At 36.5% G+C, this 13,397-nt stretch overlaps 1 protein-coding gene across 2 annotated transcripts in view; it reads right to left on the bottom strand.

Annotated features, from left to right (window-relative positions):
• The window catches only part of PARP8 (poly(ADP-ribose) polymerase family member 8), a 193,665-nt gene that overhangs the window by 74,536 nt on the left and 105,732 nt on the right, over window positions 1-13,397 (bottom strand). For both annotated transcript variants that reach the window (XM_070357474.1, XM_070357473.1), the window contains exons 5-8: window positions 10,434-10,523; window positions 9,811-9,881; window positions 8,100-8,177; window positions 6,722-6,816 (exon numbers count right to left, since the gene is read on the bottom strand). In XM_070357474.1, coding sequence (XP_070213575.1) covers window positions 6,722-6,816; window positions 8,100-8,177; window positions 9,811-9,881; window positions 10,434-10,523 — 334 coding nt within the window. The remainder of the gene's footprint in view (window positions 1-6,721; window positions 6,817-8,099; window positions 8,178-9,810; window positions 9,882-10,433; window positions 10,524-13,397) is intronic.

Genomic DNA, 13,397 nt, shown 5'->3' with positions numbered 1-13,397 from the left:
ATTAACTGGATTCTGCAGCTGTAGATCTGTAAATAGTTATACTGTTTGTTTTTATGCCACACTTCAAAGAACTCACAACAACACTGTGTGTATGCAAACCAATTTCTGTTGTGATGCCCTTTTTATATAATGCCATTCATTTCACGCTTCCCACTGCAAGATTACAAAGTGTGATTACAGTCTGCCCAGATGCAATGACCCAGTCTCAGGATTGCTTCTGTATCTGAATATCTTTCAGTAGCCCCAATCTCATGAATAGCAAATGCAGAATCAAGGCAAATGCTTGAAATATGAATGCAACCTGAAGTGTGAAGCCTGATATCTGATTGAATACTGAATGCTGTGTTGGGTTTATAATAATCCAAAATAATTCCGTGCCCTGCCTGCATTTATTCATTGTGAAAAGATCACATCAAATTGAACTTGAATACTTTTTTAAGAGAAGGGAAGCGACACAAATTATCTGATGCAGTTGCTTCACTTAAGGACTGAGGTCTTGAGAACTGCTCCACAAATTTCTTTCCAGACATCTGAGTGAAGTCTTAGAATAGACAGATCTTGAAATCCAGCCATTGATTTTGAATATTTACATGTGATCTAGTTCATACGTATAAAGAACATATGTATGAAATATTTGCTTTCTATAAACAGGCATTTTTTAGGGCACTATGTATGTGTTAGAACACTTAGCAATTCATTCTCCCATTTTTTAACGGAGCTTATTAAGATAACATCCTCATTAATGACACCACATACAAACTTACAATATATTAAATACTTGACTGTCTATGTTGGTCCTCCTTCTCTATAAAACCACAGCTTGTTTATTATACTGTTATGATGTTTTATAATACTATCTGATCAAAATTAGCAGGGACTGTTCTGGTTATAAAAAATATAGCTTTCTCTTATCCACTGTTGAGCAAATCACATGTATAATACACATACATGAAACTCAACCACAAGTTTTTGAGAAATAAACTTCTATTGCTATTTAGTTACTGCTTTCAATAATTGGACAGTTATATTTTGAGAAGAAATATATTCTGCGAAGAAATATACACCTCCTTCTGACATCTGAAACTCAACAGCTTGCGTGTCTGTCTCCGCATGCCTACTCAGTGTGTGTTTCATGCTCAGTGTGGGAGAGATGCCTGTGAATGGGCCAAGATTATTCAAACTCAGTAGTCAGGAAGAAATCTTGGCATTTTTGCAAGACTGTATTCACGGTAGCTATATATTTCTCTAAAGGACAATAGGACTGAGACGAATTTAAAAATTAGATCCGGGTAAGAAAGGAAACCCATCTAAACTAAGAGTGTAGAAGAAGTACAGTGTAAACAGTTGCTAAAACTCTGCCCCCCATTTAAAACTCCTTGGTTTTGCTTGAGGAAAGCACAGATGCTGGAAGCAGAGGTGACTGTCGGGGATCTGACATTCTGAAGCTTGTACCTAGATTTTATGCCAGTGCTTTTGAAAGAGTCTCCCTTTTGTTTGTTTCTGCTGTGTGCCTCCTGCCATCACTTTCCCCTGGTGTTCAGAGTCAGACTGTTTTCACAGTAGCAGGAGAATCAATGTGCTGCAGAGGACATTACAAATATCCAACCCAAGATCTGCTGATGAATGACATGCTTCAGTGTAGAGTAAGTTGTACCGTAGCAACCAACATCCTCAAGCACTAACTGGCTTAACATACAGAAAGGATTTATATCTCACTCACACTACCTGCGTACTGTGGAATCAGAAGAGGAGAGAGAACACTATTCACTAGTCGCCAAGGGGCTCAGAGAGTGGTGGAGTCCTGAAGATATGGGAACTTGCACACTAGCACTTTGGCTCATATATCATTGGCCAACACGAGGTTGCATGTCCACTGCTGATGTTATAATAGCTAGGGAAATGCAATCCTGCCATCTTCGAGAAGAGGAGAGCCAGATTTGAGGAGAGCCAGATTTGTTAAGCTATTTTACTAACCCACTACTTATGGAAATCCAGAGACATTTACAGTGGACCACTCTGATTTATGTGGCTTTTCCTTTCATTTTCTTTCTCTCTCTTCCAGGAGATATATGTTTGGGTGGTGGGCCTGCATATAGTAGTATAGCTTCCTCAAACCTTAAAAACATCTTCTGCATGCCCTGTCCTCCAAAACAGCAGTACCAAAATTACTCATTCATTTCAAACACACAATCATCCAACCACAAAAAAAATGATCAAAATGCAGAATAGTCACAATCTTGTAATCTTCCAACCTACTTTAAGCATTAGTCACAATCAAAAGGTTAGAATATTACTCAGATGCCTTCAATTTTTTAAATGGATGATGGATGGCTATGAAGCACAGGATATTTTATTTGGGGTAAAACTTTCAAAATCATAAGCAAATTATCAGCATCATTTCAGTCCTGAGCAAATGAGAATTTTGTGACTTGTAATTCCGTACTTTCTAAAAATATTAATCTCAAATTGTTTTCAATGACACTGATCAATTTTTTTATGAATACTGATTATAGGAGTAAATTTATAATGAAAACATAAAAGAACCTCATTCTTTTATTGATTCATGATGAAACACATTCACACTGATTAGAGGGTTGATCGTGTTCCTCCAGAGACCTAACTCATTTCCTTTACAACAGCTTATGAATTAAAATTGTCATCAATGTTTACAAGTATGGTTCAACCCAATCAGAATGCTGTTTTAGAATGATTTGGTCAAGTAGAACTAAAATTACCTACTTAAGTAATAAATTTATCATCAGTCATTTTTGCTAAAGCCTCCTTCACCTACTTTAAGAGGGTTTTGCCTCAATTGAGGTAATCTCTGTTGTTTTCATCTCTTACAGAGAACTTAGATGTGGTTAGCTGCCTTTCTCATTAGATGTCACATAAAAAAAAATGATACCAAATAGCCTATTATGCATATTGAGGTACTTTTGCTCTTCAAACTCCATTAAGTTCTTATAAACCTCAATTAAGTAAAAGAACAGCTAATTAGAACAGTCTGTTTTCAATAGACTTAGAACTTTGCAAAGAAGATGACTCCAAGACCTTAGGCCTAACTACTCCTTCTCCCATGTATCCAAGCCACGGTATTTTAGACCAGACAGTAAATTCATTCTTATTTATTTTAAGTAAATCAAACTAGTCCTGCTGTGATTCACTTATATCATGGGGCCTCTGGGAGCTTATTTATTCTGGAAACATCCTCTGTAGTTGGAGAAAATCTAGAGCAGATAAGAACATGACTTGCATTCATTAAGATTTAAATTGGATCAAACTTGTAAGTGAAAGAGGCAAGAGGAAAACAATCAAAACCACTTATGACTTTAGACACTTCACTTGAATGAAATTCCGTATAGTAATCTAATTTAAACAGTCCATAAATTATCACTATTTTATTAATAATGGAAAGTACTAATAGAAATAAGTACTTAGTAAATGCTTGCTGAAGAAACTAAAAAATATTCACACATAAACAATGGTACGATTGAGGCCTAGATAGCATGGTGTGTGTGTGATACTCAGTTGCTAAGTCCAACTCTTTGTGACCCCATGAACTGTAGCCAGCCAGACTCTTCTATCCATCCATGGGATTTCCCAGACAAGAATACTGGAGTGGGTTGCCCTTTCCTCCTCCAGGGGATCTTCCCAACCCAGGGATCAAACCTGCATCTCCTACACTGCAGGCAGATCCTTTACCAAAGATACCCAGAAATATGTGTTTAAAAAAAAAACAAAACTAATTTTAAAAGCAATCAAAATGTGTGGTAAAGTGATTCTCTAAACAAAGATACATACTTTAGATGAAAAGTAATTAAATTCTATGCTGTGCTGAGTGACCAACTTCCCAGGTGGTGCTAGTGGTAAAGAACCCGTGGCTAACTATATACAGACTTCTTTGTATATGGGAGAGAGGGTTAACTTTCTATGATTAAAGTTTTAAGATTTCAAGCAAAGTTCAACTAAAGAGAAAAGAAAAAATCAGTCATTGTTTCAGACTATTTATTTTTTTAGGCAGCTTGTGGGATCTTAGTTCCCTGACCAGGCTTTGAACGCGGGCCCTCAGCAGTGAAAGCGTGGAGTCTTAACCACCAGGGAATCCCTGAACAATTTATGGATAATCTCTATTGCTTTCTTCATAGTCAAAGACTTTGGCATAGTCAATAAAGCAGAAATAGATGTTTTTCTGGAACTCTCATGCTTTTTTGATGATCCAGCGAATGTTACCAACTTGATCTCTGGTTCCTCTGCCTTTTCTAAAACCAGCTTGAACATCAGGAAGTTCACAGTTCACGTATTGCTGAAGCCTGGCTTGGAGAATTTTAAGCATTACTTTACTAGCATGTAAGATGAGTGCAACTGTGAAGTAGTCTGAGCATTCTTTGGCATTGCCTTTCTTTGGCATTGGAATGAACACTGACCTTTTCCAGTCCTGTGGCTACTGCTGAGTTTTCCAAATTTGCTGGAATATTAAGTGCAGCATTTTCACAGCATCATCTTCATCTTTCAGGATTTGAAATAGCTCAACTGGAATTCCATCACCTCCACTAGCTTTGTTCATAGTGATACTTCCTAAGGCCCACTTGACTTCACATTCCAGGACGTCTGGCTCTAGGTGAGTGATCACACCATCGTGATTATCTAGGTCGTAAAGATCTTTTTTTGTATAGTTCTTCTGTGTATTCTTGCCACCTCTTCTTAATATCTTCTGGTTCTGTTAGGTCCATACCATTTCTGTCCTTTAGTGACTGAACTGAACTGAACTGATTGCTTTCTTAATTTATTCACTCTATAATACTTACTGAATTTCCATCTTCCTTATCCTCTAGCTGAGGCATAGATCAACTATGAAATAATCACAGCTTATTTGCTAAAACTTTGAAGATTCCAAGATTAGCTTTTTGCAAGTATAATCCCTATCTCACTCACTCAACTGCGGTCTAATATTCCTCCACGAGTAGGAGAGGGGGTCTGGGTATATGTGCCACGCTGTCACATATACAGCATGTGTCTGATTCTGTGCAACCCTATGGACCATAGCCTGCCAGGCTCCTCTGTCCATAGGGTTCTCCAGGCAAGTATACTGAAGTGGGTTGCCATGCCCTCCTCCAGGGGATCTTCCCAACCCAGGGATCAAACCCAAATCATTTAACATCTCCTGCACTGGCAGACGGATTCTGTACCACTAGCGCCACCTGGGAAGCCCCGTCTGGGGTATACAATCCCAGCTTATTTAGGCTGCAGGTGGTTATGAGTTTCTGTTTCTGCAGATAAAATGAAACTTAGCAATAATAACTTACAGCTGTGTTATACTTCCCAACCACTAAAAGTATTTGTTTGCTTTCTCAAAATCTGGATGTGTCCACTGAAAAGAATATAACCAGAGAATATGAACATTTTTAATGGGTGTTCCACTGAAAACAATCAAAAAGCCTTCAGTTTGTATTGCATACATGCCTTGTACTATAAACCAGGATCGAAAACCAAACCAAAACAAAGTACACAAGCAACAAAACCGTGCACAGAATTAAGAGTCTAGAGGGGGAGAAGTAAACCAATAATGACAAGACATGAAGAGAATAATAAATGAGGTAAGAGACAAACGTGATAGGGCAGAATAACCAATCTGCACCGGAGCTTCCAGGAAGGCTCAAAGAGAAGCTGACCTTTGGACTGGGGCTTGAATAAAGACAGCAACAGGGTTTGAGAGGGAGGCACTGATTGGGCAAATGGCCAAAGTCAAGGGGAAACAGCGTATCTGGAGAACGGGAACAATCCTGGTTTGGGTGGATGAGGCTGGAACTGAGGTCAGGCTGTAAGAAGGGCTTGGAGACCACCCTTTAGGAAAACAAAAATCTAAATAAAAAGATCTGACTAGTGGGAGGATACAAGCATGATGGCAAAAAAAAAAAAATGGTTTTTCTTAAAGAGAGAAAAGAAAGACTAAATAGGGATAGTTGGGTCTTCTGAATGATTAAAGTAATACAAATTGGTTTGGAAATTTATCACCAAATAATTAAGTAACTGCAACATTCAAATACGCACTGCACAAAGTTATGTCTTTTTTTCCTTTCCTTTTTTAGGGACCAGATTACTTATCACAAGGGCTTCCTTAGTGGCTCAGATGGTAAAAATCTGCCTGCAATGCAGGAGATCCAGGTTCATTTCAAGTCGGAAAGACCTGCTGGAGAAGGGAATGGTTACCCACTCCAGTATTCTTGCCGGGAGAATTCTATGGGCAGAGGATCCTGGCGGGCTACGGTCCACGGGATTGCAGAGTCAGACACAACTGAGCACTAACACCTTCACTTTCAACACTTTACTTCTCACAACGTGATGAAACCAGCGGTTATTCATTATTTACTTCTGTTGTTCACACAGATATGTCTTTGATTTACAATAACAGCGTGGGCCCAGCTGACCAAATCTATTACAGGAATTGATAATGATGCCACTTAAGACTGCTATTTTATCAAACTAACTCTACAAAATAACTAATTTCTTTAATGAAATGAATGTAATCTTAAACTACATGTACAATAAAAATAATCATAGCCATAATGATGCCATTTCGTTTAAGCAGAAACATAACAGACTCTCTCATATACTTTCAAATATAATTGAGCCTGAGAAAATTTCCACCTAAATAATTCCAACAGAAAATTCCAATGACTTTCCAAATAATTTTAAGTTGTAATCATCAAAGGTGTTTATTTACCTCAGAGAAACTGCATGTGGCCCATATATCTCTCTCACTGCCGACAAGTCAGCTTCAAGCTGGGGGTGTTTGTGCAGCTCCCCGTCATAGTTAACCTGATGAAAAGGAATCATTTAGGAGTGACTTACAGTGAAGAGAAACAAAAAAAGCAAAATACAAATAATCTCTTAGACAGGTTACCCTGTAGTTCTGCCATGGCCATTTTCTCTGTTGCCTTCATAAAAAATATATATAGATAATTCAGCAGTATATTCACTAAAGTTCTTAGGTTCAGATACATCTGGTATAATTCATTATGCTTAAAAAATTATTATCTGACTACTTTGATACGAAGACAATGCCACTGTTAAGATGAGTGAAGTAAATGGCAGATAATCTGGAAAAACTTCTAGACTGAGAAAAGAGCATTCACTTCCCCTCTGTAAGAATTAGTGGTGTAAACAAAAATCAAAACTGGAAGAATTATTTTAAATACTGTTGAAGTGTTATCTGGTTAAAGAATCTTAGGAAAAATACCCCATTTCTAGTCAGGCATTCCTGGAGAGAAGAATTCTAGTTTTGTTCATGTCCACCGATACCTCTACTGCTTTCCATATGCTTGATAGACCAGATTACTAGTTTTTGATTCCAATGAATAAATCTATTTGCGTTCTTTACATAATAATAACTTTGGCTTTAAAGCATCTCTTTAACAAGTTTCCTTTCCATTATTCTATCCAAATTACAAAGCATATTTGATCAAGTTTACAAAAATAAAACAAGATACCTTATACAGCCATATCCTAAAATCGAATGCTCAGTTTAAAATTTCAACATTATCCTAGAAAAATACAATGAATTATTTCATATACTGCATGCATATGCAGCGGTGCCATTTCCATGTGTATAATTTATGATGTTTCTTCGTAACAACTGATCAACACTTTACATTCGTATAGAAGGAAAAGGAAGAGAGTAAATACAAATAATGAAGATGCTCGATAATAAGGGCCCATCAATTTTTATAAAGGTTAATCACCTTCCATTGAAAACAATCCATGCTTTTATTAGTGTCACCATTTCAAAACACTGAGTGAGCACAACATGCTTGATAGATGTAACAGTTAAAAGCGTAATAAGATGCTGTCTGCAAAATATCTGTAATGAAGGCAGATGACTTCAATGTAAATAAATGATTACAGTCAAAGAACTGCAAAAGCAACCTTAATTTCTGAAACTATATAGAGAATGAGCGACAGATAAATTATATGAATTTCCTTATTAGTTGCAGAGCGCTGTGGAACCATAGGCCTTTCGGATGACAAGCACAGATTTCTGCTAGAGCTTGTGCGGTTGTCTCTGCCTTGGAGCGGGTGTCAGGAGAGCCTCGTGTGCTCACCTGTCCTCCGTAATAAAATTCTTCCGAATCATTGTCTCCTTCAGAGTCTTCCTCCACTGTGCTATTCTGTCTTGACTCCTTAAAATAATAAGGTAAGAAGACAATTTTAATGGTCAAATTAGCTCTTCCTCCTTCGGAAAAAAAGGTAACGAATGGACCTAAAAGGTAGGTCTTGTGTATACCATGTGAATTTTAAATAAAAGCATTCTTGGTGCAATGCAAACCAAAAATGAAAGATAGTAACAGATAAGTTTTGTGGTGGGTGCATGAAGCTCTATGTCCCTGGTCTTGAGTTTTATAATTTAATATTTGATGTATATAAAAAACTATGTTAATCAATTACAACTTTGGTGTTGTTCTGATAAAACATCTGACAAGCCCATACTGATTCAACTTTTTGTTAAAAAATTCCTCAGCATTATTTATCCCAGATTGTTCTCACTTTCACTGCCAACTCCACATAATGGTATGAAAGAAAGGGCACTTTGAATCTAATAATATAAAAATCAAATTATGCATATACATACAAATACATTACAAAGATAACTTTCAGTGTGTAGAAATTATTTGCTTTAAATTTCAATTTTCAAAAGGATATTTACTTAAATATACTTGATGAGTTTCTAATTAACTGAACTGTATCTGTCATGTGTCTAAAGTACAAATGACAAAAATTCATCTAAAGTAACTATTCCTGTCCCCGGGCCCTGTTAAAATAATTAAGAGAAAGGTAGCTGCATTCAGACACAGGAATCTATTAACTTGATGTTTTGTGATCATCCCTAAATTTCTAGACCAAATTTCAAATTATTAAAGAAAACAAAACAAAAAACCTAGAAAAGGGAATGTAGGTTTTATAAAATATAGTTTTTGGTTTTAGCGATGATAATGCTAAATTAGTGATGCTCACTTTGGCTACTGAAGTGCAGAATGAATGGTGTAACACTAAAAGGAAAGCAGGGTGGCTTTCAGTGCATAGTTTTTGTTTTATTATAAGATTACTTGATCCTTTTTTTTTTCTTTTTTGATGTGAACCATTTTAAAAATCCGTATTAAATTTGTTACAATATTGCTTCTGCTGTTTTATGTTGTTGTTTTTAATGGCTAAAAGGCATGTCCCCAACATTGGGAGGCGAAGTCTTAACCAACGGACCACCAGGGAAGCCCCAGTGTATAGTTTTAAAATCAAAGAACTGTTGGTCCCACCATCATTTTGTTTGTTTAATGTCCCAGTATTTATTTACAGATTGAAGTAAATTTCCTAAAGGTGCTATTGTTCTTTTAACACTGGCAAAAAAATAGTAAGATTATACCCAAGCTCTGTGCTCCTTTAACTAGAAAGACCATCTTTTACAGATAAAATTTTAAAGATCTCATCAAAATTCTGTATACCACATACAGTTGTTCTAACTATGCTACGTAAGTGCTCTTCAGTCAACTACGTTATTAAATGAAAATACAGAAAATAAGTTAGGTTTTGTACACACTTTATTTAGATTTAAATCAGATGTTCTACTACTTTAAAGGTAGTTAATTTTAGGATGCTATCTTTCCCGTACATAAATCCCTAAGCCAGCAGCATGAACTTCATTCACTACATGCAGTCTTAATCTAAATAATGATGGTATTAACCACAAATACATGGTAAATTTCAAATACATCTATACTGTTTTGAAGAAATATAATAAAACATAAAATGTAATTTACATACCTCGCCATTTTCCTTCTGTAATTTGGATTTTATGGATAAGCAACAGTTAATGTCATTTGTCTTTCTTAATTCTGAAATATATAATTAAAGGATCATTTTAGTTTTCAGTATACTATTTACCAAACATTTATAAGTTTCAGTATAAAAACATCCAAAGATGATTCTTTTTTTGCAAGAGAATTAAGAAATGTTTTGAAATTATCTTATGGTAGAGAATTATATACAAACTATTCTGATTTTTCATTGCCCATAAAATGTGGTCAAACTAAAGTGGCCACAGTACAAATTCCGTCAGCTCTCACTATATATTTCATGGAATCTATGTTATGTTTTTTAAACTTTTAGTTTGTCTAGCAGTATTGTTATGCATGAAAATATTTTCACAAGCAAATATCAACATAATGTGTTTAAACGGGACTTTTTTAAAGTACTAATTTATGCATTTAAAAAACTGTTGAGAGACAAATTAGTGATGTTAAATAGAAAATTTGCATAGAGAACCAGGCTTATAGATTCCAAAGATAAATATCTATTATATGGGTTAAAAGAAACCAAAAAACAAAGCTACCTACAATCAACAAAATATTAACCAGGAACTTAAGAAAACAGTGTATTCCCATTACCTGTTGCTAGTCGATGAAAAATTACTGGAATTGGCTCTGTAGTGACTAATACATCTTCATCATTTTCTGAACTTGACACATATGTATTATCTGCAAAAAAATATAGACAACTAACGGCATAGTAACTTGAAAAAGTACAACCTTTATTAAAAACAATTAAGGACTAGCGCTACATCACTTCCAACACTCATGAGGTACTATTATTCTGATTTAATCTGGAAAAAAAATGAAGGAAATTACAGGTTTACTTGCACATTAATAATGTGCAAATTAATTATAAATGTTTTCTTTAAAAATGCTTGTATCTCCTGGAGAAGTACAGACTTTGGATAGAGACTATTCAAACACATCTCTAACATTTCATGCAGTAATGGATCATTTGGAAGTGACTGGTTGCCTCAACTCATGGAAGAACATCCTTTGAAATATTGGTATAAGTCTGTGGTAATATCTGGGCTTCCCTGGTAGCTCAGCTGGTAAAGAATCTGCCTGCAATGCAGGACACCCCGGTTCCATTTCTGGGTGAGGAAGATCCCCTGGAGAAGAGATAGGATACCCACTCCAGTATTCTTGGAATTCCCTGGTGGCTCAGATGGTAAAGAAAATGCCTGGAACGTGGAAGATCTGGGTTCTATCCTGGGGTTGGGAAGATCTGGAGGAGGGCAAGGCAACCCACTCCTGTATTCTTGCCTGGAGAATCCCCATGGAGAGTGGAGCCTGGCAGGCTATAGTCTAGGGGTTCGCAAAGAGTCGGACATGACTGAGCGACTAAGCACAGCACAGCACATGATAATATCTGGGGCTTCCCAGGTGGCACAATGGTAAAGAATCTGCCTGCCAGGTAGGAGACATCAGAGTTGCAGGTTCAGTACCTGGGTCAGGAAGATCCCCTAGAGGAAGAAATGGCAAACCACTCCAGTATTCTTTCCTGGAAAATTCCAGGAGGAATCTGGCAGGCCACAGTAAAAGGGGTCACAAAGAGTCAGACAGGACTGAGCATGGCACATGGCACACACATATTGTAACATAATACACAGTTGCTATATTTTTTGCTCACTGATGATTACAGGGCATCTGTGACACAACTATTTAACAAAGAGTTAAATAGACCATTAAATAATGGTCCTAAAATATGCTCATCAATGATGTATAAAAATGTAAACATATATATAAAATGAAAGCATAAAATACATCCAACAAATAATAGAAGGCTGCATCAATTTCTGCTAGGAGAAATGAGTGTTCAGATGACTTATTGAATACATGATAAAAGATCTTGAGCCAAGTTTTCATAATATTGTGTCAGTGCAGTGACAGCTATCAAGCTAAGTCATTATTTCCAAAGATACATCTGTACTGTTTTTAGGCCTTGAGGAGTAAGTGAAAAGTGATATGTATTCACAGTGTAGCCACAAAAGACTCTCAAAGTTATACAGCTGTAAGTTATTTAGGAAGGTGAGAGGTGATGGGGGTAGGCTGGACTTGGTTTGCCTCATTACTTTGTTCTAATTGTTCTAATTACAAATTCTTATTTCTTTTTCAACTAGCATCTAGGAGGGTGTGATATTTCTATGTTTATCTAGTGAGACCCCAGATTAAGAAACAGATTTTATATAAGTTTTAATTACTGTCTTGTTATATTAGGTGAAACTTTGCTTATCTGAAGTCTCTTCTGTTAGTAAGCTCACACGTTCAATTGAGGATCAAAAGCTGCTCTTAAACCCAGTTTTTAAATTTCTTAACCCTCATTCAGAGCCTCACGGACTCAAAGTTATTTATATGGAATCAATTTAGTTGGGCTTTCCCCATGCACAATGGATTCCTTGAAGCAAACCTGTGAAGAAAAAGAGGATTAAAACAACAGAAGCAACAGCTAACCACCAACCAGAAGGGAAGATACAGAAAAATCTGTAAAGTGGACACAGTATCATGGAATATTTGGTGTCATGGAATGAGGAGGTTTCTGCTAAAGCATCAAGAGGCAAATGAATTAGAATTTTCTGTTTAAGAAAACAAGGAAGTGAATAATTCAATTTAGAGGATCAAATGGCTTACTGGAAGTGAGGTGTGAGTCAAGAGAATATAATTTGGTAAATAAATGTTGCATAATACTAAAAGACAGGATTATGCATTCAACATAACATTTTTAAAGAGATTTTCTATTGGTTTGTATTTTGATTAGTATTTAAGCATCAGAACACTTCCCATTTCTGCTTTTGGCTTAATTTACCCAAACCAAAATGTTTTCAGTTTCAATGGATAACAGTATCCATTAAATCACCATTACAATACAACAGGCCAGATCACAGAGGAATATCCAGGTCAAGAAGAGAAATGCAGGAGCAGACAAAGCACTTCAAATCTAGACTCTGCTACCAATTAGCTGTTGATCTCTTTAAATCTAAGCCACGTTCTGCTCAGTTATAAAATGAAGACGTTTGCTGATGGGAGAGCTTTGAGGAGCATCCCAGCTGTCTGAATGAATTCTGTGTTTTCTTTTGCTGTTGTTGTTTAACTATTTTTAAATCTTCCTCAAACTATTTTGACACCTGTAATAATACTCATTTTTGTTTAGACATAGGAAAATAGTACACAAAAAGGGTAAACAATGCATTTAAGGTAACAGAATGAGTCAGTGACAGAATGCTTTCAAGCTCAAATTCCTTCTCTGCAAGTCTCCTACTTGAGTTTAGGGCTGACAATTTCTTTTCTTTCTAAAAGCTTCTGGCTCAGATGGTAAAGTGCCTGTCTGCAATGCAGGACACCTGGGTTTGATCCCTGGGTTGGGAAGATCCCCTGGAGAAGGAAATGGCAGCCCACTCCAGTAGTCTTGGCTGGAAAATCCGATGGACGGAGTAGCCTGGTAGGCTACAGTCCATGAGGTCGGAGAGTCAGACATGACTAAGTGACTCCACTTTCTTTTCTAAAAGCTTCTGGGGACAATTAGGTTCTTTAACGTGTACA

The sequence above is a fragment of the Bos mutus genome, chromosome 20 (genome assembly GCF_027580195.1).
Source record: "Bos mutus isolate GX-2022 chromosome 20, NWIPB_WYAK_1.1, whole genome shotgun sequence".
NCBI classification, from domain to species: Eukaryota; Metazoa; Chordata; class Mammalia; order Artiodactyla; family Bovidae; genus Bos; species Bos mutus.
This window is presented reverse-complemented; position numbering and strand designations above follow the sequence as displayed.